The 17344-nt window shown below is 43.2% G+C and overlaps 1 protein-coding gene across 1 annotated transcript in view; it reads left to right on the forward strand.

The window, feature by feature from the left end:
- Positions 1 to 10468: 10468 nt before the first annotated feature.
- The window catches only part of LOC132351772 (cytochrome P450 7B1), a 181686-nt gene continuing 174810 nt past the window's right edge, over positions 10469 to 17344 (forward strand). The window contains exon 1 of the mRNA XM_059901748.1: positions 10469 to 10655. Coding sequence (XP_059757731.1) covers positions 10543 to 10655 — 113 coding nt within the window. The 5' untranslated portion in view covers positions 10469 to 10542. The remainder of the gene's footprint in view (positions 10656 to 17344) is intronic.

Below are 17344 nucleotides of genomic sequence, written 5' to 3' on the forward strand. Positions count from 1 at the left end.
GATCAACCATGGGAATGTTAGTGATCAGAAAACTGGAGGAGGAAACGAGAAAAAAGCTTCAGAAGACCTTGACGGAATGAATTTGGTCATTTTCCAGTTGAGCCTTGGACAAGAAAGTGGAAGGTGGGGAGAAAGCTGAGAACAGAGTTCACACACTGAGGAGTCAGAGAGGAATGGGGAATAAAGAGCGAATGGCATCTTCTCTAGTCTGTAAAGAAAGGTGTGGGTATCGAAGGACTTCCCATGAATCCAGGTTGCCACCAGCCAGATAAGAGGGGTGGGACTCTGTGAAGGAAGGGGCACCGTGACAGACTGAATAAACAAAATGTAGCTAGTTACTGTAAAAGAAAAATTGTCCCCAACCTCATCTGCAGCAGAAATTTTGCCTAGTGAAAGGGAAGAGCCTAGCATTCCTGAAAAATGCTTAAGTGGTTTTCTGATAAAATTTCATGGGTTTGGACTTGTTTGAGTCAACACCCTCATGGACTGTCCCCTATCAGCCAGGAGTTGAACAGTGGTTAGCTGATGTTCTCTTTCTATAGTGTTTCTAATCAGAGTAAATGTTTGAACTGACCTCCTAGAGGCTTTCCTGTTGCAATATTGTAATAGATCTTTGACTCATAAACACACCAGTCCCCCCCATACCCATGGTTTCACTTTACAAAGTTTCAGTTACCCTCAGTCCACTGCGGTCTGAAAATATTAAATGGAACATTCCAGAAATGAACAATGTATAAATTTTAAAGCTCGTATTATTCTGAGTAGCGTGATGAAATCTCACGCCATCCGCTCCATCCCACCTGGAACATGAACCACCCCTTTGTTCAGCGTAACCTGCCTGTTAGCCACTTAGGAGCCCTCTCGGTTATCAGATGGACTGCTGCTGTATCACAGTGCTTGTGTTCAAGTAACTCTTATTTTACTTCATGATGACCCCAAAGTGCAAGAGTAGTGATCCTGGCAATTCAGATGCCAAAGAGAAGTCTTAAGGGTGAAAAAAAAGGTGAAAGTTCTTCACTTAATAAAGAAAGAAAAAAAAAATCATATGCTGAGGTTGCTAAGATCTGTGGTAAGAACAAATCTTCTGTCTGTGAAATTGTGCAGAATGAAAAATAAATTGGTGCTAGGTTTGCTGTCGCGCCACCATCTGCAAAAGCTATGGCCAACGTGCAGGATAAGTGCTTAGTTAAGATGGAAAAGGCATTAAATTTGTACAATAAGATTTTTTTTTTGAGAGAGAGAGAGATCACCTTCACATAACTTTTATTACAGTATATTATTATCATTGTTCTATTTTGTTATTCGTTTTTGTTATTAATCTCTTCTGGTGCCTACTTTATAAATTAAACTTTATCATAGTTATGTCTGTACAGAAAAAAACAAATATAGGCTTTGGCACTATCTGTCATTTTCGGCATCCACTGGGGGTCATGGAAGGTATCCCCTGCAGATAAGGGTGGCGTACTGTAGTCTAAAGGTTTTTTCTTTAACATTAGAATCACTTAATAAACATGATTGCTGTATCTCAGAAGCTGAGAGGCTGATGTTACTATGGTTCTGCCAGTGAGAAAGAGAGCAACTACAAAATGAATGAATGCAAGACTCATCACCATCGATGCGCTACCTGCCCTGATACATTTCTGTGGCACCATAGCGACACTATGTAGTGGGTACATAGTGGACACTACGCATATGTAGTGGTCACTGCGTACACAGTGGGCACTGTGTACGTGGTGGTCGCTGCGTATGTAGTGGACACTGTGGATGTAGTGGTCATTGTGTACGTGGTGGTCGCTGCGTATGTAGTGGACACTGTGGATGTAGTGGTCATTGTGTACGTGGTGGACACTGTGTACGTGGTGGACACTGTGTATGTAGTGGACACTGTGGATGTAGTGGTCATTGTGTACGTGGTGGACACTGTGTATGTGGTGGACACTGTGTATGTAGTGGACACTGTGGATGTAGTGGTCATTGTGTACGTGGTGGACACTGTGTACGTGGTGGACACTGTGTATGTAGTGGACACTGTGGATGTAGTGGTCATTGTGTACGTGGTGGACACTGTATGTAGTGGACACTGTGGATGTAGTGGTCATTGTGTACATGGTGGACACTGTGTATGTGGTGGACACTGTGTATGTAGTGGACACTGTGGATGTAGTGGTCATTGTGTACGTGGTGGACACTGTGTATGTGGTGGACACTGTGTATGTAGTGGACACTGTGGATGTAGTGGTCATTGTGTACGTGGTGGACACTGTGTATGTGGTGGACACTGTGGATGTAGTGGACACTGTGGATGTAGTGGTCATTGTGTACGTGGTGGACACTGTGTATGTGGTGGACACTGTGGATGTAGTGGACACTGTGGATGTAGTGGTCATTGTGTACGTGGTGGACACTGTGTACGTGGTGGACACTGTGTAGGTAGTGGACACTGTGGATGTAGTGGTCATTGTGTACGTGGCGGACACTGTGTATGTAGTGGACACTGTGGATGTAGTGGTCATTGTGTACGTGGTGGACACTGTGTATGTGGTGGACACTGTGTATGTAGTGGACACTGTGGATGTAGTGGTCATTGTGTACGTGGTGGACACTGTGTATGTGGTGGACACTGTGGATGTAGTGGACACTGTGGATGTAGTGGTCATTGTGTACGTGGTGGACACTGTGTATGTGGTGGACACTGTGGATGTAGTGGTCATTGTGTACGTGGTGGACACTGTGTACATGGTGGACACTGTGTATGTAGTGGACACTGTGGATGTAGTGGTCATTGTGTACGTGGTGGACACTGTGTATGTAGTGGACACTGTGGATGTAGTGGTCATTGTGTACGTGGTGGACACTGTGTATGTGGTGGACACTGTGTATGTAGTGGACACTGTGGATGTAGTGGTCATTGTGTACGTGGTGGACACTGTGTATGTGGTGGACACTGTGGATGTAGTGGACACTGTGGATGTAGTGGTCATTGTGTACGTGGTGGACACTGTGTATGTAGTGGACACTGTGGATGTAGTGGTCATTGTGTACGTGGTGGACACTGTGTATGTAGTGGACACTGTGGATGTAGTGGTCATTGTGTACGTGGTGGACACTGTGTATGTAGTGGACACTGTGGATGTAGTGGTCATTGTGTACGTGGTGGACACTGTGTATGTAGTGGACACTGTGGATGTAGTGGTCATTGTGTACGTGGTGGACACTGTGTATGTGGTGGACACTGTGTATGTAGTGGACACTGTGGATGTAGTGGTCATTGTGTACGTGGTGGACACTGTGTATGTGGTGGACACTGTGGATGTAGTGGACACTGTGGATGTAGTGGTCATTGTGTACGTGGTGGACACTGTGTATGTAGTGGACACTGTGGATGTAGTGGTCATTGTGTACGTGGTGGACACTGTGTATGTAGTGGACACTGTGGATGTAGTGGTCATTGTGTACGTGGTGGACACTGTGTATGTAGTGGACACTGTGGATGTAGTGGTCATTGTGTACGTGGTGGACACTGTGTATGTAGTGGACACTGTGGATGTAGTGGTCATTGTGTACGTGGTGGGCACTGTGTACGTGGTGGACACTGTGTATGTAGTGGACACTGTGGATGTAGTGGTCATTGTGTACGTGGTGGACACTGTGTACGTGGTGGACACTGTGTATGTAGTGGACACTGTGGATGTAGTGGTCATTGTGTACGTGGTGGACACTGTCTACGTGGTGGACACTGTGTATGTAGTGGACACTGTGGATGTAGTGGTCATTGTGTACGTGGTGGACACTGTGTACGTGGTGGACACTGTGTATGTAGTGGACACTGTGGATGTAGTGGTCATTGTGTACGTGGTGGACACTGTGTATGTGGTGGACACTGTGTATGTAGTGGACACTGTGGATGTAGTGGTCATTGTGTACGTGGTGGACACTGTGTATGTGGTGGACACTGTGTATGTAGTGGACACTGTGGATGTAGTGGTCATTGTGTACGTGGTGGACACTGTGTATGTGGTGGACACTGTGTATGTAGTGGACACTGTGGATGTAGTGGTCATTGTGTACGTGGTGGACACTGTGTATGTGGTGGACACTGTGTATGTAGTGGACACTGTGGATGTAGTGGTCATTGTGTACGTGGTGGACACTGTGTATGTGGTGGACACTGTGGATGTAGTGGTCATTGTGTACGTGGTGGACACTGTGTATGTGGTGGACACTGTGTATGTAGTGGACACTGTGTATTTAGTGGTCACTGTGTTGTGTCACTCAGATTCTGTCAGGATGGGAGAACCTATGCGCTCCGCTTCTGCGAGTGTCACCAGCTGCTTCAGGAATTGCCTTCAGCTAAAGAGAGCTCCTTTCCAAGGTCACCCTCAGCTTTCCATTATCCTGAGGGCAGTCCACAACCAAAGGCATGTTGATATTGAGATCTGAAGGCCTGGACCTTCACCCCATCTTGGGGTAATTCTAAAGGACTACCTGGGTTCTCAATATCCTCATGGGCTGAGTCTTTGGATGAGACTGCACCCCAACCCAATACTTCCCTCTGTCTGTCAGTTTCAACCCCTGGTGTTGATCCTGAGACTCTGTCCTAATATAGTCCTGTGCTGGTCTGTCTCTCTCTGAGTCTGTTTTCCAAAACCTCTCCTGTAACAGGTAGAAACAGCAGAACCTGGTGGGTAGATTTTATTCCAGACCAGGGCTTTTGTTGCTTCTCCAGGAACCAGCCTGGCCCAAACCGTCCACCCCCACCCCCCAAAAGAAGTTTTTGAGCCTAAAATTCTCCCCTAGTGAACAGAGATAGCTGGGGGATAAGTTTGTAGGGACTCTTGTGTTTTCTGTCCTCAGAAATCTGGGTTCAGTGGCTAATCAGGAAATGAAATGTTGGAAAAGCCAGTGAATCAGAAACAGAGATGGAGAGTCTCAAATCTTGGCATGGGAAGTAGGGTCAGATCATGAGTATGAACTAAGGGTTAGCATGGGATTGTGAATTTATAACCCGTTGTATTCAAAACTCAAGTGTGTATAAGTAATGCCAAGACTATTAAACAAGAAATGACAAAACTCTTGAATCTTTTCCTTCCTCTTGAAGATAATCAGAGCCATCTGTTCCACCATTTTTAAAGCTGCTTCAAAATTATTATATTCAGGCCTTACCTAAAATTGTACTTTATTAAAAAAAGAGTTAAATGTAACAATACTCTCTATTGTTGGGTCACTCTGTTCATTCAACAGCATTTTATCAAATAAGCATTCCTGCCTGCCATGTCTGTATGTGTAAGCTGAGTGCTAGGTCAACACTATAAATTGGCTTTTTAGGAGAAAGGGAAACTAAAGGGAAAATAAGTGCATTGTTTACATTTTAAAGAAAGACAGAATAAGAGGAAGAATTTGTGATTTAAGATATTTTTGGTCAGGTTCAGGGCCAGCATCTAAGGTGCCTCACTATTTACTATGTGCCGATTAAACAATACTAATAGCAGTCTCAGGTTTCAGGATATATGTATATATATATATATATTTACCATCATTGCTATCTTAGCTACAACCAGAATAGCTACCTTAATCAAGCAAGAAATGGCACATTTTACATTTTAATTGGGTAGAAGTAATACAGCAACAGGCTAACACCTTAGTTGGGCCGAGCTTGTCTGATAAACTCATTTCTATTTATACCCTCTGCCAATGGAGCACAGGGTGCTCAAATGCAAAAAAAGGGAGAAGCTCCAGGCATTTTGACTGTCATATATTTACTGTTCACAATTTCATCCTCATAAACCTATAGGGAAAGTAGTCTTATAACATTTTTCAGATGGGAAAGCCAAGACTAGCCTCCGAGCTAGTGAGGTAGCTCTGAGGTAGGCCAGGGTATAAAGCAGAGGCCCAAGTGTCTCCATGGGGTGCCTCGGTCATGGGCAGCTCAAGGTAAAGAGAGGATCCCTAAAAATGGAGGCCAGAATGATTGAACAGATGTGGTAAGGGGTTAGCGAAAGAAAGCTCTAAGGAAGGCAAGATGGTACTGTGGAAGGAGGGATGAATGCACAGTAGAATGTACAAGCTGAATAATCATGGGTGCCCTGAAATTCTTTGAGTCTTGGTTTTCTTCATGTCTAAAGGACTAGTAATGCCTACAGAGGTAGGTTTTGAAGATTAAATAAAATGTGTGTGTAAAACATGAAGCAGTACCTGGCCCATGGCAGTTCCTCTCCATCCTTGCTCCCTTCCTCTTCAGTTTTCTTCCCTTCCTCTGCTTCACAATTTTGCCCAGAAGTGGTCTTAATTCTAATAGAAGGGGATAGGAAGTCAAAGTTAGTTAAGACAAAGCTCACAAGCCAGGGGAGAATAACAGCAGTCATTCTTTTCAGTTAAAGTTCTGACTCAAACCCAATCTACATTTTATGTCAAAACGTTATGGGACATGTCAGGCTTGAATACTCAAACCTGCTTTTAGGAAATTCCCAATATTAGAAAAATAATGTGTAAAAATTCCTCTTTGACAATTTCCACAGTGGGACTTTCAAATGTTTCCCAATAACTAAAGCCTACAAGATGCCCTTTCCCCAGCACATCATTTGCTTCCCAGGAACTCACAAGATTGCAGCCATATTGGTGCATGTTCTTAAATCCCTTCATTTTTACCCCACAATCTCACGTGGACTAGCCTCTTTTCTTTCTCCTTTCCAACGTCAACACTTTTAGTCCTTTTAGGTCCATCGCTTTGAAGGAAGAGCCATCTCATTCACTTTCATAGCTCCAGCAGTCCAGACATAGTGCCATGGGCACAATTTGCACTTAAAAGAAGTTACTGACAAAATAGGTGGACTTGGAGGTCTCAATCCAGTGTATTCATATTTTCAAAGTCAGGGCAGGACTGGAAATTCCCTGGCAGTCCAGGGGTTGGGACTCCTTGCTTTCACTGTTTTAGGGCCTGGGTTTAATCCCTGGCTGGGGAACTAAGATCCCACAGCCAAGCTGTCAAAAAAAAAAAAAAAAAAAACGACAAAGTCAGAGCAGGAGAATTAGGACATCGATGTTGAAATGCAGGGAAATAGTCATTTTTCAAGTTTTGGTGACTTCCAAACATGCTCTTTAGATTCAAAAGAGAAGGCCTCAAGGGAAGCAGGGCCAGAATTCAAGCCCTAATCATAGACTAGAACGAGAACAGAGAAAGAGGCTGACAGCTTAGACCACCTGGTAGATGAGGGTCAGCTGGGCTGGAGGGGAAGGCTTTGGAGTATGACCTGTCACCTAGACTTTCATAGCTCTTCCTTTAGAGACTCCAATATATCACGCTCTCCCTTTACTCCCTCTGGTCCTACTTCTGTTTTTGCTTGTCTTTTTCTCTCTCCGTGTGTTTCACAATCAATATTTTCTGAAGAAAGATGATTAGGCTAGTTGCTATCTGTACTGAACACATTTCCACATCTGGATACCTCAAAGTATAAAGGCCACCCCATGACTCTTTTAGATCTGACTGTTAACCCTGGTCTAATTCATGTAGCCAAGGTACATAAGATACTAACATTGGTAGCCAGTGTTGAAGGAAATATTTGTGGCTGATTTCTGGAGGGGACCATTGGGCAACTAGAATTTAGTTGCCTTACCTGTATGCCTTATGAACCCCTGTGTTGAAATTAAGCTAGAGTTACCAGATTTAACCAAAAAAAATATAGGATCCCAAGATAAATTTGAATTTCATATAAAGAACAAATAATACTGAATGCAATATTTGGGACATATTTATATGTGCTCCAATGGTTGCCTGAGTTTCAGGCATAGTGTCTATATTCTAAACAGCAGAAAAGAGGAAGGAAGCAAAGGGCCCGACCATTCCTGTTAAGGACACTTCCCTGAAGTAACACCTTAAACTTAGCCTACTGGTGAGAATTCAGTTGCATGGTCACTTCTAACTACAAGGAAGGCTGGGAAAGCAGTCTTTATAATGGACAGCCATGTGCCAGTTAAAAATCGAGGCCTGTTACCGAGAAGGAGGGGGAAGCAGACATCGAGGGTCAACTAGTCATCTCTGTCAGAGAAGTGATGGAAATAAAGGCATGTTTTGGAGGTAAACTAAATTGAACTGGATTGAATATAATGACGCTGATACTGGGTTACAGAAGCAGAAGAGGAATAAAAGAGGTCTTTAGATTTTATTTCAACCAGGTCAGTTTACAGTATGGAGCCCCCTTTTAGCAGAAATGGAAAACAAAAGAGAAACATATATTCAAAATGTATTAAGTGTATACCATAAAGCATTCTAAGTAAGATACTATACAGATACCATAGGGAGATGACACAGTCGCTAACCAAATCTAGCAGGTGGCAGTGTAGTCTTCTTCCTTCCACCTACATAAGACACTGTGATTAACTGCAGGTGTTTTCTGTTATTAATGTTATAAAATAAAATGTTTAGCATGGTGCCTGGCACATGGTAAATGTTCAACACATTGATTAATGCTAAACGTTTTAACCTCTATTTTCAAAGAGAAGAGTCATCCAGGAGATCAAATGGAAAACTAAAGTATAAAAGTTGAGGCTTCTCGTGAAAATTAGTGAGAGGCGCTTTTTGCAGTGGGTACAGAAATGCACGCCATGGATACCATCCTGCATGCTGGCTCTGCTGGCCAGGTAGTGATGGAAACCAATTTGCTTTTTCTTGGAGGAGACAGAATAGATGTTGGCTCACTGTACCCTGATTTCCTGGAAAACTGAATTTACAACAGGAGAAAGGAAAGGCAGTAGAAAACCCTGGAATAAAAGTCAGATGAAGAAACTCATAAACATTAGAGTTCTCATGCTTGCCCAGCCATTCACAGCTTTAAGGCCAAGGACAGCAACACAGTAGTGATTCAGTTCTGGAGCATGGACCAAGGGCCAGGCACATGCAAAGTACTTCCAATTACAGTACCTCAACTCCAGGGTCGGGGGCCAGGGCGACAGGAGGTAGAGAGTAGTTGCAGACAAAGTTGTCTAAGAGATGATTCTCACCTTCTATAGCAAGCAAGACAGACATAGACAGAAATAACTCAGATAGAGAGGGAAAATGTGATGGAGTGAAAAGCAGAGACAGTGTTAAAAGTACAGAGGAGGGAGAGATTAATTACAAGAGTAAGGAATAATTTCTAGAAGGAAGTGGTATTTGAACTGGGCGTTGACAGGTAGGTAGAATTTTAGTATTTAGGGGAGAGAGGAAACTTTTTCAGGCAGAGAGAATGTCATAAGCCAAGGTGTGAAAGGGCTGATTGTGAGGGACACTGTGGCTCAAGCTTTCATGTATACGGAACTGTCCTAGCCATGGGATGGAGACAAATTGTGGAGGCTTCTCATTGCAGGTTGAAGATTTACCTTTATCACAAAGGCAACCAGTAAGAGTTTCGAACAGGGTCAAAGCTGGATAGGTCTGTGTTTTAGGGACGTGGCAATGGAGAGGATGGGCTGGAAAACTCAAAGGCCGGAGGTACGGAGACCAGGTGTGAAGTTGCTGTAATAGTCTTGAGAACTGCGCAAATAAAATCTTGCGTAAAGGAAAGAACACAGTGGCACTGGAACAGCCTTGGTTAGAATGGTTTTTAATTACTTACCAACCGAGGGACCAGGCTAAATTACCTTAACCTGAGCCTCATTATCTGTTCTCTAACACATTGCTAAAACTTAACGTTCCAAGTTTGGTGTGGGGAGTAAATACACACGTGCGAAGTAATGTGAATGGTCATTACTCAGGAAAAGACATTTTCAAAGTTTCTCCCTCACCCTTTCTATGGCCAACCTGCGGGGCTTGTACCACTTCTGTTGTAGTACCTTAGCGTCGTTTTGCAATAGCGCGTTTCCTCTGTCATCTCTCTTCCTGGATGGTGTGTCCCATGGGGACTCCTGGAGGGTCCCGGCCCAGCTCTGGTCCCGGGCTTGCCGGCCTCGGGGACTGGCCTCGGCGCCCAGCAGGCGCGGGAGCGAGCAGGGAAGCGCGGCGTGGAAGGGGGGGCGCAGGCGCGCGGGCATCCCGCCGGCTGGGGGCGGGGAGGAGGGGCTGCCGAAGAGGTCGCCGGGGCCAGAGCGCGGCGGGCACAGCCCCCAACCCTCTTCGAGGGCCAGCGCGGTCGCGGGGCGCGGGCGAGGGGATGACGTACCCGAACAACTCATTTCCATCTCAGAACTGAAATCCCCTTCCCTCAGGCCTTCAGCGGCTCGAGCTCGGGAAATCCTAACCCCTTTCCCCCTCTTCTCTAGCCCTTCTTCCTGCCCCGGGGGCGGGGGTGGGCGGTGCGCAGTTTTCCAGAGGCGGCCGGGCGGGAGGCGGTGGCCGAGCGGGGCGGCGCGCATGGGTCGAGCGGGGAGGGGTGGGCCGGGGGAGGGGAGTCCGGGAACTTTGAGACTCGGCCCCGGGGGCCCTCGGTGATATTCCACGCGGCGCCGCGCCAGGCCAGCCTCCCGGGACCCTCTGCCGGCTGCAGACTCGTCGGCTGCGCAGCTCGGAGAGACACCCCGGGCCGCCCCCCGCGGCCGCGCGTGATCCGGACGGCGGAAGACGTGGCCGCGGGCATGGGCAGCTTCTCGCCGGAGCCGTGGCTGCCGCGGCCGCTCAGCCCCTCGGGCCTGGTCCTCGCCGCGGCCCTGCTGCTGCTGGTACTGTGTCTGCGCGTCCGGCGCACCAGGTAAGCGCCCCTCCGCCCGGCCGAGCAGCCTAGCGCCCGGCTCACGCATGCGTCCTGGGCCCCGCGACCGCGCGCGACCCAGATGGTCCAGGGAGCCCCTTCCATGACCGCGGGCGCCGGCGTCGCTGGGGGGTCGTGTGTAAAGACAAAGGCTTCGTCTGCCTCTTTCCCAGGCACACGCACACGTGTGCAAGCGTGGGGACCAAATTCGACTTGCTGCTCCGGGCTCGGTTGTAGTCTGCCCTAGGTTTGCGTTATACATTATGCATCACGCATGGCTTCCAGACACACTTCGGTGCCTTGTTACAGTGAGTTGATGCTTTATGGCCTAGCATTCACAGAGTATTTCAGGAGGGGAATTTTCTTTCTTTTCATTCCATTAAAAGTGAAATGTTTTAGGAAAATGCCAGTGTGTGGTATGAGCAATACCTCTGGGTGCCTGTCAGTGCCTCAGTTTACCACTGGTCCGCATCTGGAAAAACGAACTAATAGTACCTCATGGGATTTTTGTGAGGACTTAATGAACGTATAATGTGTATTTTATACATTTACTCTGTTATTTTCATTAGAACAGAATAAACAGCATATTAACACCAAAACCCAGAAGTGTGTCACTTCATTATCTGATTTGAAAGGTGGAAGGAGAAACAAGAGAAGTTCAACATAAAAGCACTCACTTTGAAATCACTCTATTTGTCTTTTCTAGCCGAGTCACTTTTCATACTATCAGGTTCTTCTTCATAGCTTTTTTTTTTTTTTTCCTCGTTTTTTGTTTTTGTCTGATCATCTGGGTGGAGTGTGGTGTCATTCCCTGAGGTAGGGCAGGTTTGGAGGGACATGTTAGATAAATAGTGAAGTCTGTGTTTCTGGTGCTCATTGGCAAGGTCCGGGGAGGATATTTAATTATGAAAGTCACAGATATGAAAATGGAACATAAAATCATGAGTATAGATTGGTCACCTTGTAAAAAAGTTTGACGGAGAAGTAGGGGGCCCAGGCCACGCTCCTTGTTGAAGAGTCTGGCAGAAGAAGAAGGACCACCAAAGGAGACTGAGAAAGAGGAGCCAATGGCATGGGAAGAAAACCAAGTGAATGTGGTGTCCCAGAAGCTAGGTAGGGACGTATTTAAACAAGTAGAGGGAGTTATCTGTGTCAGATGCTGCTGAGAAGTCTAGTGTGTTGAGGACAAAGGACCGTCAGAGTTGACAAGATGCAGAATTGGTTAAGAGTGAAGCTGAGAGTTAATGGGCATGGTAACCTGTTTGAAGTGGATTGAAGTGCCGTCTGTCCTACAGTAGCTAAGATTTTATATTCAGGCAAGAGTGCAATGTAGTATTATGTTTCATATCTCTTGAGCCAGTAATTCCAGTGATTTTATTTAAAGGAATTTCTCCTGGTGAAATAATCGTGAAGGTCCTTAAAGATTTCACCAGCTCAGTGCTCACCAGGGCTGCTTATAATAGTGAAACATTAGAAAAAAAACTAGATTTCTGAAAAATATTGGTTTAGTTAAAGAAATTCTAGCATATCCGAGTAATAAAAAGTTATGTAGCCATAAAAAACTATAATGTAGACTATATGAAGACATAGAAAGCCATATTCAAGATATACTACGTGAAAAAAATTTAAAAACACGGTCCGTATACATGGTGTCAATGACCTCCAGCCAAAGACTGCTAGGAACACACCTGTAGTGGAACAAGTTGAGTTATTGCTTACGGCAACTAGAAAGAACACACGCCATTCGTTCTGGGTAAAAGAGTGTAGAAAGGACCTATTTATGGCATTTGGGTTTGTGTTATGTGATTTGGGGGAAGGTTCAAGGAAGCAAGGTTTTGCTCTGTTGGTAAGATACTCTCAGAAAGCTGGGGCTGGCCTATGACTGGAGACCTTAATCTCCTCTATGAGGCGAGAGGAATGCATTGAGGCTGAATCAGCAATTAGTAAGTAAGCAACAGACTCTAGAATTAGTAAGGTTTGGGGGATATTGGGTCATTTTATTGACTTAGTACTCATGATTTTTGTCAGTATTTAGACATGATTATGGATTGATCTCGTTTTTGACTTTATAATAGTCACAGAGTGGCTTTCTTTGATCACTTAAATGTTTGATTAAGAATGGCTTAATGTTTGTGCAGTTGTTTCTGTTCATCAGAAGAGCGAAGCGTGGTAGCTACTGTCAACTGAAGAGAAATACACAACCTAAAAGTTGTGAGTTATGTTGTATCCCGGAACCTTACTGAAGACTATATAGCCCGGGAGACAGCCTCTCAGATAGCTCTGAGGAACTGTTCCGAAGAGGCAAGGGAGGCGCCAGGATATCTAGGAGTTTTTGCTGAAAAAAAAAAAAATTATGTAGTTGAACATCAAAAGATTACTGCTGATCACAAAAAAACAGACATTTCAAGTTAACGATTTTAGTGCTTTTCTATGTATGGGAAGGTGCAAGAGTCCAGGCTCATTGAAATGATTTCTTACATATGTATCTTCACTATCTGGGGCCAGCGTCCTGTTTTTCTCCATCCTGAATTCCCCCCAGAGTGCCCCACACGGCCAGGGGTGGCTACAGTGGCTGGTGGCTAGGCAGCATTTTGTTTACTGGAATGGCAGGCAACACTTTTTGTCCGCACTAGGAGTGCCAAGCAGGCACCTCGATGTCAGGGATTGGTTCATCTTTCTTAAAAATATAAAAGGCTGCAAGGATATGCCACAGACATTTGAGGGGGGGCAAATTTACATACAATGAAATGTGTAGATTTTAAATGTACCATTCGATTAGTTTTCATACATGTAGACACCCATGTTAACTGTCACCCCAGTCGAGAAATAGAATATTTTCTCACACCTCTTTCTAGTTAGTCCCCACCCCTGAGCTCTGATTTAGTTTTGCCTGTTCTTGAACGTCTTATAAATGGGATTATGCAGTATCTTCTTTTGGGTATGGCTTTCTTCTGTCAACAAAATGATTTTGAGATTCACCCATGTTGTTGCATATGTCAGTAATTCATTCATTCTATTTCATTGCAAAGTAGTTTATGTTCTCTCTCTATATATACTGTGGTATATACATGTATATATGTACTATATATATATATATATATATATATATATATATATATATATATATATACTACATTTATTATGTATGTGTGTGTATATGTGTTTACTACAATTTGGTCATCTATTGTCCTTTTAATGGACTTTTAGTTATTTCCAGTCCAGGACCATTACAAATAAAGCATATGTAGACATTCTTTTACAAGACTCTTTGTGGACATATATTTAGTTCCTTCTTGGGTTAAAATCCTGAAACCTATGAGAAGGTTGATGGATCATAGGGTAAAGACTTATACTCACACCCATTTTGGAAAATGCCATTTTTCCAAAGTAACTGTACTTTTGTAACACTTCCAGTAGTACATACTATATGAGAGTTCCAGTTGCTCGCTATCTTCACCTATGTCTGATGTGGCCAGTCTGTTAGTTGATAAACCCTGTCTTTCTAGATTCTGAATTTTATTGTCTTCCCCTGAAGAGTGATGAATTTTGTTATAGTGTGCAGATGTATTTCTGGCCAATTCTCTTGAACTTGGGGGAAGCTTAGTTTTATCCTTTATAAAGATGAGTCTATGGAAAGCTCAAGATATTTACCAAGCTTCTTCTCTTTGATGGGATTCAAACCCTAAACTCTTGTCTCCCCAGCAGTGGGCAGCAGCGGAAATCTCTGCTCAGTTCTTTGAATCTTGCAGCTGATGCCTTCCACAGGGCTCTTTGAAGTCTCCTCCACAGATGCACACTTCCAAGTTTGGCCACCAATTTGAAGGGTGTCTATATGCATGTTTTTCTAGGTTTCTCTTCTTGATTTCCAGCCACTTCAGTATCCCAAACTCTGACACCTCAGTCAGTAATATTGTAGCTTTTTTGCTTGAGTTCCAGCTGTCTCTCCCCCTTGCAGATGGGTCAGAGGAAATGTCTACCCTGGACTTAATTCATTATGGGTCTGTTCTTTAAGGATTGACTCCCCCTCAGTATCTGCCTTCTTTTGCTTGTTCTTTAGTGCATTTAAATCATTTTTTGTTTGTTTATTTTGTCTTTTGCTATCTGTGAAAATGTTAGGTTATTTCAAGCTACCTCACCATTACTGGAACCCAAACCCAGACTTTTAACAGTGATTATATCTAGGTGATATCTTTTTTGTGAAATGATTATTATTTCCTTTTTTATGCTTATATTTTTAAAGTGTCATAATACATATGTATTTCTTTCATAATACAAAAAGAATGATACATTTAAAATAAAACTTTGATAAATTCTTTTAAAATGTTTTTAATCTTTTTTTTTTTTTTTAGAAGAACCAGCATTCTGGGTCAGTGTAGTAATAGGATTCTAACTTAGAAGATAAGACTTGGGTGGTGCTAGGAAACCCAGTTTATTTCCAGAAAGTCATGATATATATATGATATATATATATATGTGGATATATATATAAAATATGAAATATGTTTTTGTCCAATAATTAGATACATGTTTTAAAAAAATCACTGTTTACTAATAATAGACTTTAATACAGATACATACTTTCCAATTTATTTTAGAAGACAACATCATATAAAAACAGAGTCTGTGGCAAGGCAGAGTTGAAGACAAACACATCTCTATTCTTTCCCTACCTCCCCATCCCCTGTAAAAAGGACAAAAATCAGCCCTACCAAAACAATAGAAAATAAATATAAAATAGTTAAATTATTTTAAATAAATGAAATAAAAATTGTCACTAAATATTATGTTTCCTGAAGAGCGCACTTAAAACAGAATTAAAAGTTTATAATGAATAGGGGAAAGTGTTTACAGAAAATATCATGGGGAAAGGACAATAGCACACATTTTTTAATCTTACAGTTCAGGATATGAGAAGTCTGAAATGGGCCTTACTAGCTTCAGTTAAGGTGTTGGTAGGGTTGCATTCCTTTTGGTGGATCCAGGAGAGAATCCATTTCCTTACCTCTTGCAGCTTCTTGAGGTCACCAGAACTCCAATCTCTGTTTCAGATTCTGACACTCTTGCCTCTTTCTTATAAAGACCTTAGTGACTACATTGAACCCACCCAGATAATATAGGATAAGCTTCCCATCTCAAGTTCCTTAATTCAGTCACATTGGCAAAGTCCTTTTTGCCATGTTAGGTAACATATTTAAGTTAGGGATTAAGGATTAAGAGCTGGGCATAACAGCAAAGGAAACCATAAACAAGACGAAAAGACAACCCTCAGAATGGGAGAAAATATTTGCAAATGAAGCAACTGATAAAGGATTAATCTCCAAAATTTACAAGAGCTCATGCAGCCCAATATCAAAAAAACAAACAACCCAATCCAAAAATGGGCAGAAGGCCTAAATAGACATTTCTCCAAAGAAGATATACAGATTGCCCACAAACACATGAAAGGATGCTCAACATCATTAATCATTAGAGAAATGCAAATCAAAACTACAATGAGGTATCAGCTCACACCTGTCAGAATGGCCATAATCAAAAAATCTACAAACAATAAATGCTGCAGAGGATGTGGAGAAAAGGGAACCCTCTTGCACTGTTGGTGGGAATGTAAGTTGATACAACCACTATGGAGAACAGTATGGAGTTTCCTTAAAAAACTAAAAATAGAACTACCATATGACCCAGCAATCCCACTACTGGGCATATACCCTGAGAAAACCATAATTCATAAAGAGTCATGTACCACAATGTTCATTGCAGCTCTATTTACAATAGCCAGGACATGGAAACAACCTAAGTGTCCATGGACAGATGAATGGATAAAGAAGATGTGGCACATTTATACAATGGAATATTACTCAGCCATAAAAAGAAACGAAATTGAGTTATTTGTAGTGTGAGGTGGATGGACCTAGAGTCTGTCATACAGAATGAAGTAAGTCAGAAAGAGAAAAACAAATACCGTATGCTAACACATATATATGGAATCTAAAAAAAAAAAGGTTATGAAGAACTTAGGGGCAGGATAGGAATAAAGAGCCAGATGTAGAGAATGGACTTGAGGACACAGGGAGGGGGAAGGGTAAGCTGGGATGAAGTGAGAGAGTGGCATGGACTTATATATACACTACCAAATGTAAAATAGGTAGCTAGTGGGAAGCAGCTGCATGGCACAGGGAAATCAGCTCAGTGCTTTGTGACCACCTAGAAGGGTGGGATAAGGAGGCTGGGAGGGAGACACAAGAGGGAGGGCATATGGGAATATATGTATGCATATAGCTGATTCACTTTGTTATACAGCAGAAAGTAACACAACACTGTAAAGCAATTATACTCCAATAAAGTTGTTAAAAAAATAAATAAATGGATTGAGCCCAGGAGAGGACACATCTTCTGGATGACATCAGAGAGAGTCCCCCTCCTCCAGAGATTCAAAGGGTCCACATTCTGTGACCTCTGAATAATCTCTCCCAGTCATCTTCCTTAATAGAAAATGGAATTAACAGCGACCATACAAGGTAGATACGAGAAGCAAAGTGCATGAGAAATGTGAACACGTTTTGTAAAGTGTGAAGTCACTTGGAAGACAGTTGGCTTGCACAATTAGGTTTCCTTGGTTCTTCCCAGAGATCCTTTTCTCTTAGTTGCTATTTAGGGGGAAAAAAAGTGGGATGAGTTTCCTTCCCTCTTTC

The sequence above is a fragment of the Balaenoptera ricei genome, chromosome 17, assembly GCF_028023285.1.
Source record: "Balaenoptera ricei isolate mBalRic1 chromosome 17, mBalRic1.hap2, whole genome shotgun sequence".
Classification (NCBI taxonomy): domain Eukaryota; kingdom Metazoa; phylum Chordata; class Mammalia; order Artiodactyla; family Balaenopteridae; genus Balaenoptera; species Balaenoptera ricei.